Source organism: Trichechus manatus, unplaced genomic scaffold (assembly GCF_000243295.1).
Source record: "Trichechus manatus latirostris isolate Lorelei unplaced genomic scaffold, TriManLat1.0 scaffold00099, whole genome shotgun sequence".
Lineage (NCBI taxonomy): Eukaryota > Metazoa > Chordata > Mammalia > Sirenia > Trichechidae > Trichechus > Trichechus manatus.
In genome coordinates, this window is record NW_004444035.1 from 5,285,492 (window position 1) to 5,298,127 (window position 12,636).

Below are 12,636 nucleotides of genomic sequence, written 5' to 3' on the forward strand. Positions count from 1 at the left end.
GGGCCATGACAGAACATGGCCAGTGCGTCAACAAGGATAACTCTCTAACCATATGTTTTCATTTTAAATCAAAGGTCAACCGGGAAGTGCTCTGTTTAGGGCAGTTGGTTTAAAGAAATTGTAAAACTGACTCAAAGCAGATTACTTCCCAGTTAGTAATTTGTAGCGCTCAAGTGATTTACTATTTAGTGATATTCAAACACATTTGATAATAGATGAAAATTTTGATCATAATCCCCTACTCACTTGATACTCTTAATTAAGAATAACACTTTTTTTATAATAAAGGCAGGTGTGGAAAGGAGAGGGGAAACCCTGGAAAACATTTTTATTCCTTAAGGGCACTTTAGGGGAACGGAACTTCTTTGCCTAAAATGAATCTGAGCTGTCCTTCAGCTTAATAATATAAATTATGATCAAACTTGTCAAACAGCCTCTACTCCAATATAAATTCCTTATTCTCAATTTATCCCTAGAAATTTCTTTCAGCCTTGACATATCTTTAGTATGTTATCTCATTGGTCTAGAACGTCCTTCTGTTCTGAGATGTTAGGTTTTCAATGTCTACTCATTACCAACTACAACCCTGAACAGTCTATAACTCCTAAGCTTTATCATTCTGATTTCCATCTAGTTTCTATTACGTGTTAAGGTAAAATCTGACTCTCTGACATGCATTCCTCTTTCTCCTTTGTCACTACTTCTCCAATATGGCCGATTTTAAGAAGGAAAAAAGACAGCCCTAAAATTACAAAAATGGTTAACTTTTATTAAAATTTCTACTATAAAAGCAGAACCCAAATTCCAGTGCAGACTACTTGCATCCTGGGTGACTTACATAACTTATATCTAAACTAATTTGTCAGTTGGATAAATACAGATAGTTGTGATCAAACACTTCATTTAACTACTGGGTTGTGATGAGGTTATGTAATAAACTATTCTGCAAGGAGAAACCTGGCTGTGTTACCGGGGGCAGTTCGTAAAGTCATTGAGATGAACCGTGCAGATGATGACATAGAAGAGATCTACCCTGCCTAACAATGAGTTTTCTTTTTCTTTTTTTTTTTGTGGAGGTAGGTAGAGAAGCACCCTAAACCATGTCTGAATCATCTTTGTGTTTTCACATGCCTTATTTTCAGAAGGTGCTTAATAAAACTGGTGTGGTCTGCTGGTCTGTTGTGGGCTAGACTTGGTTTCTAAAAAGCTACCTGTCTGCAAGACAGTGGGACTCTGAGGTCCTCCGCTGTGACGGTGGTTGGGAAAACTGAAGCCCTGATGGCCAGTGCAGTAAAGAAAGCTTTCCAGTACCCAGAGGACTCTGCCACAAGTGTGAAACACTAACTTCTACCTCAAGTTATCTCCCCTACAGATCAGAAGTAATAATTACACCTCCTCATGCGCTCATTCTGAAGACTGAGCCTTAGCAGTGCCAGAAGACAGGGGAGTAATGAGAAGTTACTGCCTTGATCTAACGGTGTCTCTTTATTGTTCATGTGAATACCTGACCTTCCAAACATAAATAATGAGTACGTTTCAAGTGTAAGAAAATAATCTTGATTTTCCTAAAGCTCTAATGCCAAAAACACATATAGGAAGAAAAGAAGGAAAAAGAAAAGATAAACTGTACTATATGCTGGTATTTGGAATGACAATCATATTGGGATGAAATTTAAACAAAAATATACTTTAGATGGTTTTGTGATTTAGACACTACCTCCCTACGCCTCAGAAATACAGTTCAAGATTCTCCCCTTTATTAGCATTTAAGGATACCCATGAAACGCTGTCATTCCATGACACGGGAGTAAATCTCTGCACACAGTACAAGACAGAGAGAAGATTCAATTACATTCATCAAAATCAGGATTTCCGAAGAATACTTACTACAGCTTTTCCCTTATGAAAAGCTAACCCACAGTAAAAAGTCGGAAAAATTCATTGACCTTCTTGTGTCTAGATTTACTATCTGTTGAATAAAAAGACCATCATTAACTTTAACATTATGAATTCAGAAAGCATATCCTTATCCAACCACAAACCCAGCAGATATTGATTTAAAAAAAAAAACCACCGTGAGAGTTTGTATTGGACTGGTTTAAGTGAAAGGCAGTTTTCTTCCTATCAGGTAAAACATCCATTCCCTTGCATTGCTGTTTAAATGCATACTTAGTTTTAAAAATAAAACAACAATATATAAGAGCAGGTGGTTTATCCTTTTGATTTATTGTACTTATTAAAAGTTAATTTTTTTTTTAGACAGCACATTGGCAGGTTTGGTGTTTCCTGACACTATGAATATTTAAAAACAAACTGCTTTTCAAAATTTTATCCAGAAAGAAAGAGGAGAAATACTAGTTTTTTCAAAAAAGATTGAAAGGGAAAAATCTAAATAACAAACCATTTCTGATAAAGAAACGAGGCAGTTTCAAATTAAAAAATACGAATTTAAATGAAATAATTTATAAAATATTGAAACCTACTAAAATTACATGCATAGGTATTTAATTTCTAACAAGAGGGGAACAGCAGAGGAACTTAAATATGACAGGATTTATCAACAATAAATAAACACTTTTAGTGCAAAGAGTGCAGAAAACATTTTCAAAGCAAAGATTATAGCAATCATTCTAACCTGTACAGAATCTGTCTCGGTTCTATATACAATCTATATAGTCTGTCTATGAATTCCACCCACTGTGATGAAATGCCACTTGCGAATCATAAATATAAAACCATGTGCTTAGTCTTTTGTCCCATTCCTCTTCTGGCAGTTCATGTTTTCAGGAAAATCTGGAAAGAAAAGAAAAATAAAAACAAAACTTGTAACATTTAATTTAAGATGATAATTTTCCATCCCTTTACGTTCTCTTCCAGTTAAGATTTACCGATAAGGAGGTAACTTGACGGTGAGAGGGGACGGATGAGGAAAGGATTCTAGTTTGTACAAATGAGGAAGCAATTACTCAATGTCTACTTTCTTCTCAAGCTGTGGGAAATGCAAACTTGGTATAAAAATCAACCCTCAAGGCATTTACAGTATAACTTGGGAGATAAGATATAAAGCAACACAATGTTGGTACAGATGCTAAGTACAAGAGACGCAGAGGATCGGATGAGTTAGAGCTGAAGATGAGGAATGCCTGTCATTTCCCTCTCTGTGGCCCCGCTCTACCTCTTCCGCCCAGCGAGTGGGCAGAGGACCACATGGACACCTCAGCCCTAAGTGCACAGCTCTTCCCTGGGATCTGTATGGGACTCGAGAGACTCCTGCCAGTGTCCAGTGGCTGCCTGAACTGTCAGATGACATGATCAGGCCTGCAGGCAGGTGGACTACGTGCAAGTGGAGCAAAGAAGGCTGTGTGAAGAGAGACCAGCAGCTGCAGAAAGGGCGCCTCGGTCAGTGATGGCTTCTGGCCGTGCCCTCGGTCTCTGGGGGACTGAGCAGTACTTTCCAGCAGTTTGGCTGTGTGATACATCCCTGTCTTTACCCAACAACCTAAGCTTTAGTTAAGATGTTTGGCGGGAACTAATCCTTGCGGCCAACTCATTCCTAAAACAAGACAGCCAGAGAGGAAAAGGAAGAAATCGGGTAAGAGCACGAGCAGAGAGGATGGCGGTAGAGGAAAGACCATGACACGTAAAAGAACACAGGGAAAATGGAAAATTAAAATGGATGATCTGAAATACAGGCCAGATTACTGAAATCTTAAAACTAGAGAGAGAAATCTGGTGTTGATACTATTACTGCTTGGGGCTTGTTACAGGTTGCAGAGCAGAGAAGTTGTATTTCAGAAGCGATATTTTAGGAAGATCGTTCTGTCAGTGTTGCGCAGGAAGGAGAAACCCTGAAGTCAGGGAGACTGGTCAGAAAATTCCTGGAGTAATCCTGGTGTGAGATGGAAAAGAGACAGACAGGAAGTTCACTTAGAGGAAGAAACGATGAAGGAGATTACTGAGAAATATGACAACTACACGATACGGCAACAGTCTACATACCCGCTGAGAGAGAGGAAGAAACTATAACCTAACTTCTAAATAAGGAGCTACCAAACACTGCAAAATACTTTTCATTTAAGCCATCATACTGAGAAAACATCTAAAAGATTTCTACTGCCCATGTGTGTGTTTATATATTACAAAGCATTCTCTATGTTATACAGTGTAATAACAATAACGACAGAATTATGCTGTAAGCTGCCGGGAACAGGCACCGCCGAGAGTCCTCCGACTGCAGAACAGCTACACACCCCCAGTGAGACTCCGACGCCCTGCGACGCAGTAATTCACCTAGAGCGGAGCCTGGAACTGGCTGTGCGTCGCTATCGCCTGCTGCAGTTTCTCCTCCTTGGCTCTTCTACAGTGGCAGATCTAGAAGACAAGTTATTGAGAACACAGTCACATCTCCAAAGGATGGACCTGCTACTTCCCGTGTGTGGCAGATTCTAACGATCTTAACCTGCTGACATTAGGTCAAGTTTTGAATGTTTCAAGTAGCTAATTCCTCAGAATTTAAAAATACCAAAAAAAAAAAAAAAACACACTTTAATTTTGATCAGAAAATAGTCTTTGCCTACCAATTTCCAGAATGTAAAATAAACTCTGATTCTACCATTTTCTCCAATTATGTAATTTCAAATACCTGTGTTTTTAAAAATATGGGAATGATTTTTTTATTCTGTTGTTAACCAGCAAGATTAATAAATAAAAGATTCCAGACACAGTCATTTATAGTGCGATAACACAACGGCCCAGAAATCAACGCCTTGCTCACGTCACAACCACAGGCAGGTTACCATTGTCCCTGAACTTTAATTTTCTCTCATGGAAAATGGGGGATCATAAAATCTACCCCACCTGCCTGAACAGGATATACATAGACATAGCACATGTTTTTATCAAGTTTACTAACCAAAGGCTATTTTCAAAATGTGATGTTTCAGAGAAATTAGGTGAATACCTAGGACTCTATCAAAGGTCGAGAAACTATAAGCAACCCCCCCTTTTTCTTTTAAACATTCAATGAAAATACCAGAATAGAAACTGTAATATTTTAAACATCTCAATATGTAATACTTTAAACATTTTTAAAAATCTATATATTATTCTCTCTTTAAATAACTCGTCAAACAGATTATTCAGGAGTATATTACAACTATGAAGACTAGCAGCTTCACTACGGAATGATACAGCTAACATCACTTCTAAAACAGAACTATCGCTTGATTTACCTGTTGTGTGCACACAAGAAGTTTAAAGTGCCAGGAGGACGCTGCTCTCATTCTCAACAGAGACTCTTTAAGTTTCCTTCCATGACACTCAAAACTCTAGCTCGGTAATGTGCTTAAGTTTTTACTCTTGAGTAGACTTAAGTAATTGATACTACACTGCCATTCACCCTCAACTGAGGAGTGTTACATACTGTTCTCTTTTCCATGAAGCTACTGAGAAAATCATCTATTTCAGTTTTTCCCTCCAAGAAGTCTTCGGCAATATTGTCCGATTCTTCTTCGGCTTCGTGTGCAGCCACTTTCAACCTTGCCTGAAGGGCACTTGCACTACAGCTCTGAAAAAGAAAACCGAGCACCGTATGAGCTTCTAATGCTCGGAAAAACTCCTTAGAGGGAGAGAAAATGAGGTAGAGGTGGGGAGAAGCCGTTCATTATACGCCTTACATGGCCTCTTTCTGTGGGACTCTGCTACCTGACAAAGCCCCACCGAGGTCTTCTGTTGTTGGATATAGGGGTGGGTACCCAACGCAGGAGAAACCAATCCTCGGGCTACAAACCACGATCCTCCCCTGGGGATTTAGGAATTAGAATATTGTGGTGGTCACCCTCTACAGTGGCTCTCAATGGTCCCCGCCTTCTAGTATTCCCACCCAGGTGTAATCCCCTCCCCTTGAGTGTGGGCTGGACCTAGAGATCAGAATATGGCAACAGGAACGGGATATCACTTTTGAGATTAGGTTTCCAACAGACTGAAGCTTCCGTCTTGTATGCCTCTCTTGCACTCTCTCTCGTTCGTTCACTCTGAGGGAAGCCAGCTGCCATGCTGAGCTGCCCTATGGAGGGTCCCCCATAGCAAGGAACTGAGCAAGGCCCCTGGCCAACAATCAGTGAAGAACTGAGGCCCTCAGTCCAGCAGCCTGCGAGGGAATGAATCCTGTCAACAGCCATGAGTGAGCCTGGAAGCTGATCCTCCCCCAGTTAAGCCTTCAGATAAGACTATAACCCAGCTGACACGTTGACTGCAGCCTTGAGGCCAAGGCACCTAGCTGAGCCATGTCTGTATTCTTGATCCACAGAATCTGTGATATACATGTTAGTGGTTTTAAACCGCTAAGTTTTGGGGTGATAAGTTACACAGCAATAGATCAACAATGTAATGGCTGACAGATCGGGTCAGGTGGTAGTGGCCACTTAACAAGTCGTGATGTGGAAATGAAGCTGGCCACCACGCTGGCTGTATGCACGGAATGTGAGCAGATAAAACGTAGAGAGAAAAGAAAACAGGGTCCCTGAGATAGATGGTTTCTGACTGTCCTTCTAATTGAACTTAATTTCCTACCCCTGGATTCAGTGAGAATAGTTTTTCTTTTTTAAACTACCCTTTATGACGAGCTAGCTGTACTGAATTCCTTACTGGGCCTGGCACACAGTTGGCGCTTAATAAACATCTGTTGAACGAGCGGCAGAAGATGGATGAAAGCTCAGCTGAACTGTCTCCCTAAGAACACAGTACTAAGTGACGTCACACACAGGACGGACCCGACGCACTGTTGTCTTCTCACCTTGCCCACACTGGTTATCTGTTGATAAAAGTGTGGCTCACACGGATGATGTTTTATTTTGCTTTTTTTAATTACGGTAAGGTTAAACATCTCTTCAAAGGTGTTCATTTACTTATTCATTAAATATTTACTGAGTACCTACTACAGGCCAAGTGTTAGGTCTACAGGAGGGAACAGAACAGAACAGGGAACCGTACCCATGGAACCAACAATCTAGTGAAATGGTTTTCATACTTTTAGTGTATGGAAGGTTCGTCATCCCCAGAGATTCTGAGTGGGCACACCTACAGAGGGGTTCAGGAGTCCAAGTTTTTTTTAAAAGAATCTCCTCAAGCAATTCTAATACAAAGCTGTAAAGCACGCAGGGGTCAGAATAACTGTTACACCACAATGTTTACTGGACATTTCTATTCTTCTTTTGTACACTTTCTGTTTCTTCCTTTGCCCATTTATAAGAGGGCCTATACATATCATCGGTATTAGTATTTCTACGTGACATATGCTATAAAATCTGTGCCCATTTCTTCACTTTGCTTTCAATTTTGTTTATGGTCTTTATTATACACAAGTTTTAAGTTTGTATGTAGCCAAATACGTCAATCTTTTCCCTCACGCTCTGCCTCTTTTGTGTCATGCTGAGAAAGGTTTTTCCCACCATATGAAGAGATAGTTGCCTTTCCTAATTTTATGGTTTCCATTTAAATATTTGCTCTATCTGGAATATCTGTGTATGAACCTAATTTTTGCCTAAATGGTTACCCAATGATATAGTATACTGAACCCTCAATCTTTCTCCCAACCTATTACTCATATACACAAGTCTGTTTCAGAACCAAAGCCTGTTGCATGGAACTATTTTCCTCTCCCTACCAAACTCCCACACCGTTTTAGATACTGAAGTTTTACAGTGCATTCTGATACTGGGAACAGGAAGTCTTCCGCATTATTGCCTTTTGTTCACACTCCTGATTATTTCTACCCATTTAGCTGTTTAGGTGAACTTAAGAATAAATCTGCTAAGATTAAAAAGAATGCTCTTGGGATTTTTATTGGAACTGTATTAAATTTATACATTATTTTTTTAGTTTTTTTTCTCCATTTCATTTTGCACTAGGAATTACTGGAATGCAAGGGGAAAAAGCGCCTCAGTTCTCTGGGACTTTTGCCTGTTTGTTTGCTTTTGGTAAACAATCATTTCATCTCCTTTTATATTAAACCTCTTTTTTTTCCTGATCTTGTTGCAGTGGCTAGAACCTTCCGAGCAATGTTAAACAGCAGGGATAGTGGGGCATCACTGTCTCACTCCTAACACAGAAGGGATCCTGGTAATGCTTAGTCAGTCAGTGTGACGTTTGCTGTTGGTTCTAATATTCTTTACCAAATTAATAAATAATTTACATTCTCAGTGTACTAAGAATTTGTATAAGGAATGATGCTGACTGTTGTGAAAAGCCTTTTCAGCATCTGCTAAGTGCTAATGTGCATCTAAGAGCATTTCAGTTGATCCTCCAGGATTTTTCTGGTTAAGGGGGGGAGGGGGCTGCTGAGGTTGAATCCTGACTCTGATATTTTCTATCAATATGACCTCAGGGAAGTTATTGTATCTCCCTGTGCCTCAGTTTCCTCATCTGTAAAATGGAAAGAAAAAAAAAAAACAATACCTACCTCATAGGGTTTTGGGGAGAACTGAGTGGGCCAATACATGTAAATCGCTTTGTACAGAGCAAATAATAATTGCTCAGTGTTAGCTATTATTTTTATTTCATTTATTTTAAAGGATTATCACATTATTTGCGATTCATTATAAAGCTGGACTCTCCTTTACCGTCACTTTTTGCTCCTGCTGTTTTATTTCTATTTTATGTTTTATTGCATTGGTTTCACCTTTCAGAATTCCTGCTTTTAAAGGAAATGGAACATTATTTACTATGATGCTGGTTATTGGTGTAAGACAAAGTTGTAGCCTTCCATTTTCTTTTTATTTACTTTTTCAGAAATATGGACTGAATTTTGTAAAGTATCTTTTTGTTATTCATGTAACTGGCTTTCTGGCATAAAACCTACTAGTTGTAGTAATTATACTTTAGCTTTTCAATGTGCTAACTTTCCAATTAAGATATTTATACGTAAGCATACAAGTGAGTCTAACATTGAACTGTTTTGTTGTTAGGTTTTATTACAAGGATTACACTGACTTCATATAAGTTACTTAGGAAAGATTTTCATATTTTTCTATGTCCTGGAACCAAATATGCTCTTGCATGAGCATACATGATTTATAATGCTCATATCTGAGAGATGTTTGTCTAAATTTAACAGTATCATGCCTTAGGAAGTTAGACGTCTAAATGCTTTCTGATAATAATGCAAGTAAGAACGTGGTTCACAGACACTGATAGAAAATTCTTATGGCAAAGGAAAAGAGCTAAACAATCTTACCTCACTAAGTTCATGCTGCCTTTGCATCTTCTTTTCAAAAGTAGATTTCATTTGTGTAAGTAATTCATACTAAAAGAGAACATAAAAACGCTGCCTTACCTTATTTTTAAATTGCATAATATTTTCCTTCAAAAGAATAACTCACTCACCTTATCTAAAACAGTCTGCCTTTTGACTTCCAAGCTGGGTTCCAAAAGAAGATTTTTTCCTGTAAGAAAAATATGTCTGGTTTATTTCTAGATAAAGATCACATTTTTCACAGGAAATCTGAGCTGAAGCAAGGGAAGACATACTTGCTAGCTCCTCAATACTTTTTACTAGGTCATCCTTGTCAGTGATGACTTGCTGTAGTTGAGGCAAAGTCAGAAACTGCTCTAGTAATATCTCCTCTTGCTCATTCATGTCTGTGAGCTGTGACACACTAGAAACGCAGCAGAAAAAAACGTCGTTAATGAAAATCAGTCATCCAGTTTCTCCCCACGACGATAAATATTCATGATTTTTCAGTTGTACCCAACTGACGGGGTTCTAAATAATTTTTAAAAGTATCCACTTTTCCATATAAACCTAAGAAGGCTAATTATAACCTTAAAAACAAAGCATCAACCACGACGGAACATAAAATAGTCTGTACTCTTACAGAATTCACAGAAGTGAATGCTGGTCCACTGGGTATACTGATGTTAGCTACTTTCTTTAAAATCACAGCTGTGGGGAAGTGTTCACAATTAAACAGTGCCCTGAAATTAACAATAAGATCTACTTAACTCAGGTAAAGAAAAAAGGATGAAACTAGTGCTCTCCCTTATTCAGCTGAGGCTCCCTAAAATAGGAGAGCAGCGATACATTTATAACATTTTTTCTTTTTCTTTTGTTTAATTTCATTGCTTTAGAACAGCACTTATTTCTTCAATTTCCCTGATAGGAACCAGGCTTACTGATATGTCAAGTTTAAGCTAGCTATTTCTTCAAAGCACGCGCTGAACCTATTAATAACATAGTAAATTCAAAGAAGCCAAGTTCACAGACAAACTACCATTAGACGCTTTTGTCTGTATTCCTTTCACTGTGTTGATGGGAGGGGAACAGAGTTGGAAAGAAACCCAGTGGGTAACTGTAATGTTTTGGTTTATACAAACCTCTGCAGAAGACTGGTCTTTCTATTCAGGTTTGGACCAGGTCAGTGCCTGATTTTAACAGTATGCTGGCCATGATGTAGCCAATAAAATCTCCCAAGACTCAACAAGGTAAATAGTCTCTGCTTTTGTCTGGTGTCACATTACTATGGACTACTAAGACTAGCGTGCATGAATAGCTGTAACAACCTCCCAGTTTTAACCACCGCACCTATTTAACTAATAGGTGTCTGATTGTCACAACAAAAGATATACACATGTACACGTGTGAGCGTGTGTATGAATTTGTGTGTGGCACGTATATTCAGAAAATATGTTTTAAAAAAGAATAATGGAAGGTTAAACCAGAAAAAACATAAACATCTATAGAGGGAAAGAAGGAGCTGGGAGGGGTGGAGATGGAAGCTAAACCTCCTGAACGCATCTTTTAGTTCTGACCATGGAACCATATAAAAGCATTATATAAATAAAACATAAAATTTTAGAAACTGAAAGCAAAGCAGCCTTACAATTCAAAGCAGACGGAATTAAATGAACCTGTTTTTGCTAAGTTACATAATCAAACAGAGAAGTATTACTCGAAGTGACTTTTAAAAAACAGTATTTGGGTGTACATCTCTGATAGAATATATCCTAAAAATCAAAGCCAAAACCAAAAATGTAAGCTGCATCCAATAATCTTAGTAATAGTATTGGTATTCTAATTCTGAAAACAAATGAGAGCCCTTCAGAGAAATGGCTGGCTCCAGATCTGGGGAAAGAAATGTTCATGAGCCTTGTTTTTGTCAGAAAGGACACAGAAGTCAACTTGAAGAGTTTCCTACTAACTACAGATGGGAAACCTTGGTGGCGCAGTGGTTAAGAGCTACACCTGCTAACCAAGAGGCTGGCAGTTCGAATCCACCAGGCGCTCTTTGGAAACTCTATGGAGCAGTTCTACTCTGTCCTATAGGGTCGCTATGAGTTGGAATCAACTCGATGGCAACAGATTTGGTTTTTGGTATACACGGGACAGTTTAAGCATAAAAAAGAATAATGTCTTCAATGGATCAAACACATTAAATATATTTTTTAAAAACAGTATACAAAAACAAACAAAAACAACCCCACCCATCAGAACATACTCTGCAGATTGCAAATGTACCAATGCATTATTTTGAAAATTGAAAAAGGGAAAAAAGTCAAGCATTTATTTTGCCTTTCCTGTATGAAGTATTTTTCAGTAAAACTAAAGAGTTGATTAAAGAAAGTTCTCTGTAGAAGAATTCTGGTTAATAAATGCAGAAGGGATGACAGAACCAGAATATCATGTTTATAACGCTTAATGAAATAATGGATGATTAATGGCTTCAGCTGTTTCAACCTGATCTGATCTTAACCTCACTAAAAATAGGCCAACCAGACATCACTGCTGCCTGATGTGATCCAACAAAGTATCCACTAACTATGTGTAAGTGCTCATGCCAAAAGAAGTGCACTTAATCTAATCAAGCCTCTAGATCTAACCACCAGTAGCTGAAAATACGGGAAACAGAGGAACATCTATTAGAGGGTGCAATCAGGCAAAATCGGACGGGAAATTCTATAGGACAAATAACCAATTTCTTCAATAAACAAATAATACAACATATATACATACATACACGTATGTAAGTGTAAACATAAATATATGAATTAAAAGCTGAAGAGAAATGGTTAACAATTAAAGAAACTTTGATACAGCATCCAAATGCAATGTGCGGACTCTGTTTTGAATCCTGATTCAAACAAGCCAACAACAAAAATATTTTATTATTAAGACACTGGGGGAACGAGATTACATTAAGGAATTATTACTAATTTTGTTAAGTATCATAATGATGATTACGGTTATGGCTTAAAAAAAAGTTCTTATCTGGTGGAGAAATTTACAGAACAATTTATGGGTGAAAATATATCTAGGATTTGCTTTACAATGATCCTGATCCACACCTCCTTCCACTTGCACCCCCCAAAACAGAGCTGGGTAGGACAGTATACAAAGTAAGATGTACCAAGAGAATAGTAACTATTGATGCTGAATGATGGGTATGTGGAGGCTCATTATTCTGTTTGCCTTTGTATAGTTTTGACATTTCCATAATTTAAAAAAGGAGAAAGTACTATTCATTTTTATCAGTATAATATATTAAGAATCACTGAGACTCCAGAATCAAAGAGCTCTAGGTTAACTTAACCGAAGTCTGTTTCTTCTTCTGTAAAATGGTAACAATAATAGTACCTACCTCA

General features: G+C 38.1%; 1 protein-coding gene across 2 annotated transcripts in view; it reads right to left on the minus strand.

Annotated features, from left to right (window-relative positions):
• Positions 1-1,053: 1,053 nt before the first annotated feature.
• The window catches only part of VPS37A (VPS37A subunit of ESCRT-I), a 32,987-nt gene continuing 21,404 nt past the window's right edge, over positions 1,054-12,636 (minus strand). The window contains exons 7-12 of one of the 2 annotated variants that reach the window (XM_004382783.2): positions 9,526-9,653; positions 9,382-9,440; positions 9,233-9,301; positions 5,423-5,566; positions 4,291-4,371; positions 1,054-2,793 (exon numbers count right to left, since the gene is read on the minus strand). In XM_004382783.2, the coding sequence (XP_004382840.1) occupies positions 4,291-4,371; positions 5,423-5,566; positions 9,233-9,301; positions 9,382-9,440; positions 9,526-9,653 (481 nt within the window). In that variant the 3' untranslated portion in view covers positions 1,054-2,793. The remainder of the gene's footprint in view (positions 2,794-4,290; positions 4,372-5,422; positions 5,567-9,232; positions 9,302-9,381; positions 9,441-9,525; positions 9,654-12,636) is intronic. The other variant, XM_023737225.1, reaches the window with a different exon arrangement.